General features: G+C 28.8%; 1 protein-coding gene across 1 annotated transcript in view; it reads left to right on the forward strand.

Moving 5' to 3' along the window:
- Positions 1 to 1,148, forward strand: part of LOC101297213 (proteasome-associated protein ECM29 homolog) — a 23,990-nt gene extending 22,842 nt beyond the window's left edge. Inside the window, 1 exon segment of the mRNA XM_004291744.1 lies at positions 796 to 1,148. Within this exon segment, the coding sequence (XP_004291792.1) occupies positions 796 to 993 (198 nt within the window). The 3' untranslated portion in view covers positions 994 to 1,148.
- Positions 1,149 to 1,488: the final 340 nt, after the last annotated feature.

Consider the following 1,488-nt stretch of genomic DNA (forward strand, 5'->3'; position numbering starts at 1 on the left):
GTTACATGTTAAGCAAAACAAAATAAAATAAATTAAAATATATAATTAAAATAAATTATATTGAGACAATATCGAATATCGATGGAAGTTTTATCATATTTATATAACATGGTATATTTAACAAAATAGATTAACATGTTTATATAAATATCGATTATTCGATATTTTCTCGATATAATTTATTTTATTTTGTTTTGCTTAACATGTAACTCCAAAAATATATATGCATACAAGAGTTCTACTAACTTTTATCACTATTGTTGCAAAAATAAATATTTAATTTTGGAGTTTTTTTTTTTTTGAATATTTTTTGCTAAAGTAAATTGTTTTATTTGTATTTGATAACCTCAAAAATAAATTATTTTGTTAAAGTAAATGTAAAAAATGATACATTTATTGAAATGACAAAAATACCTTCAAAATTTAACGGTGTTAGTGGTCAGGGGATCAAAGTGTTTAGGGTGACTTCGGGTATGAAAATGCAAGTTTTTAATAGTTAGGTATGAAAATAGCATCATAAGTTCAGGTGGTGTGTTGTAATTAATCCAAAACTTTTCCTATCCCCCTCTTACATATCTTACTACTTTTGTCTGTCTCAGTGCTTCTAATTTAATATTTTTATTGTCCTTTTTACTTGCTTGTTAATGAATTAATATTAATTCAGCGAACAATAATTACCTAAGTATTAGATCATTTCTGAATTTTTTTGCCTTTAACAAGACTTAATTTTGACCAGAAAATATACTACTTGATTTTAGTTGTTAATGTATGTTGCATTTTGTGTTTTCATTATAGGTTCATGTTGCTGCTTCAGAGTGCCTTTTAGGGATCATGAAGCTTTACAGAGACCTTCGGTCAATCAACTGTACTAATGTACAATTTCAGGGTACACTCTTGCATCTGTATGAAGTGGAGAAAAATGGCGAAGCAAAGTCCTTGTTGAAAAAATGTGTTGATACTCTTGAAAACATAACTAGAATGTCCGAGAGATAACTAAATTGTAGAAAATGTAATAGAACCAAATCTCATATATGATTCGGTTACATTGCAACTATAGAGATGCGTTAACTACGAAGGGTCCAAGGTACATTCTTGTAGTTGTGGATCTATTTCATATAATATAACACCCCAAAAATATGTATTCATTCATCTTTTGTAGTTCTCTTTCTGAGTCCCGATTTCTTAATATTAGAAAATCGGTTTTCTTTTTTTAAGATTGAAAAAAGTAATAAAAGATGAATTACAATGATAAATCGAAGTTCTACAATATTTTGAGAACCAGAAGTGAAAACTAGGAGTATGATTGTGTGAATGCATTTAGTCATTTATTTACCTAGGAGTGAATGCATTTCCAGGCTCGAGTCATTCGTTGGCTCCTTAATTGGAGTCAGACCTAGACAGAAACTGAAGGACCTTCCGAAGAATCAATGAGAAAGAGAGTTTGGATGCGATCATACTAGCAATAATGCATATGATCTTATCAGAACT

Source organism: Fragaria vesca, linkage group LG2 (genome assembly GCF_000184155.1).
Source record: "Fragaria vesca subsp. vesca linkage group LG2, FraVesHawaii_1.0, whole genome shotgun sequence".
NCBI classification, from domain to species: domain Eukaryota; kingdom Viridiplantae; phylum Streptophyta; class Magnoliopsida; order Rosales; family Rosaceae; genus Fragaria; species Fragaria vesca.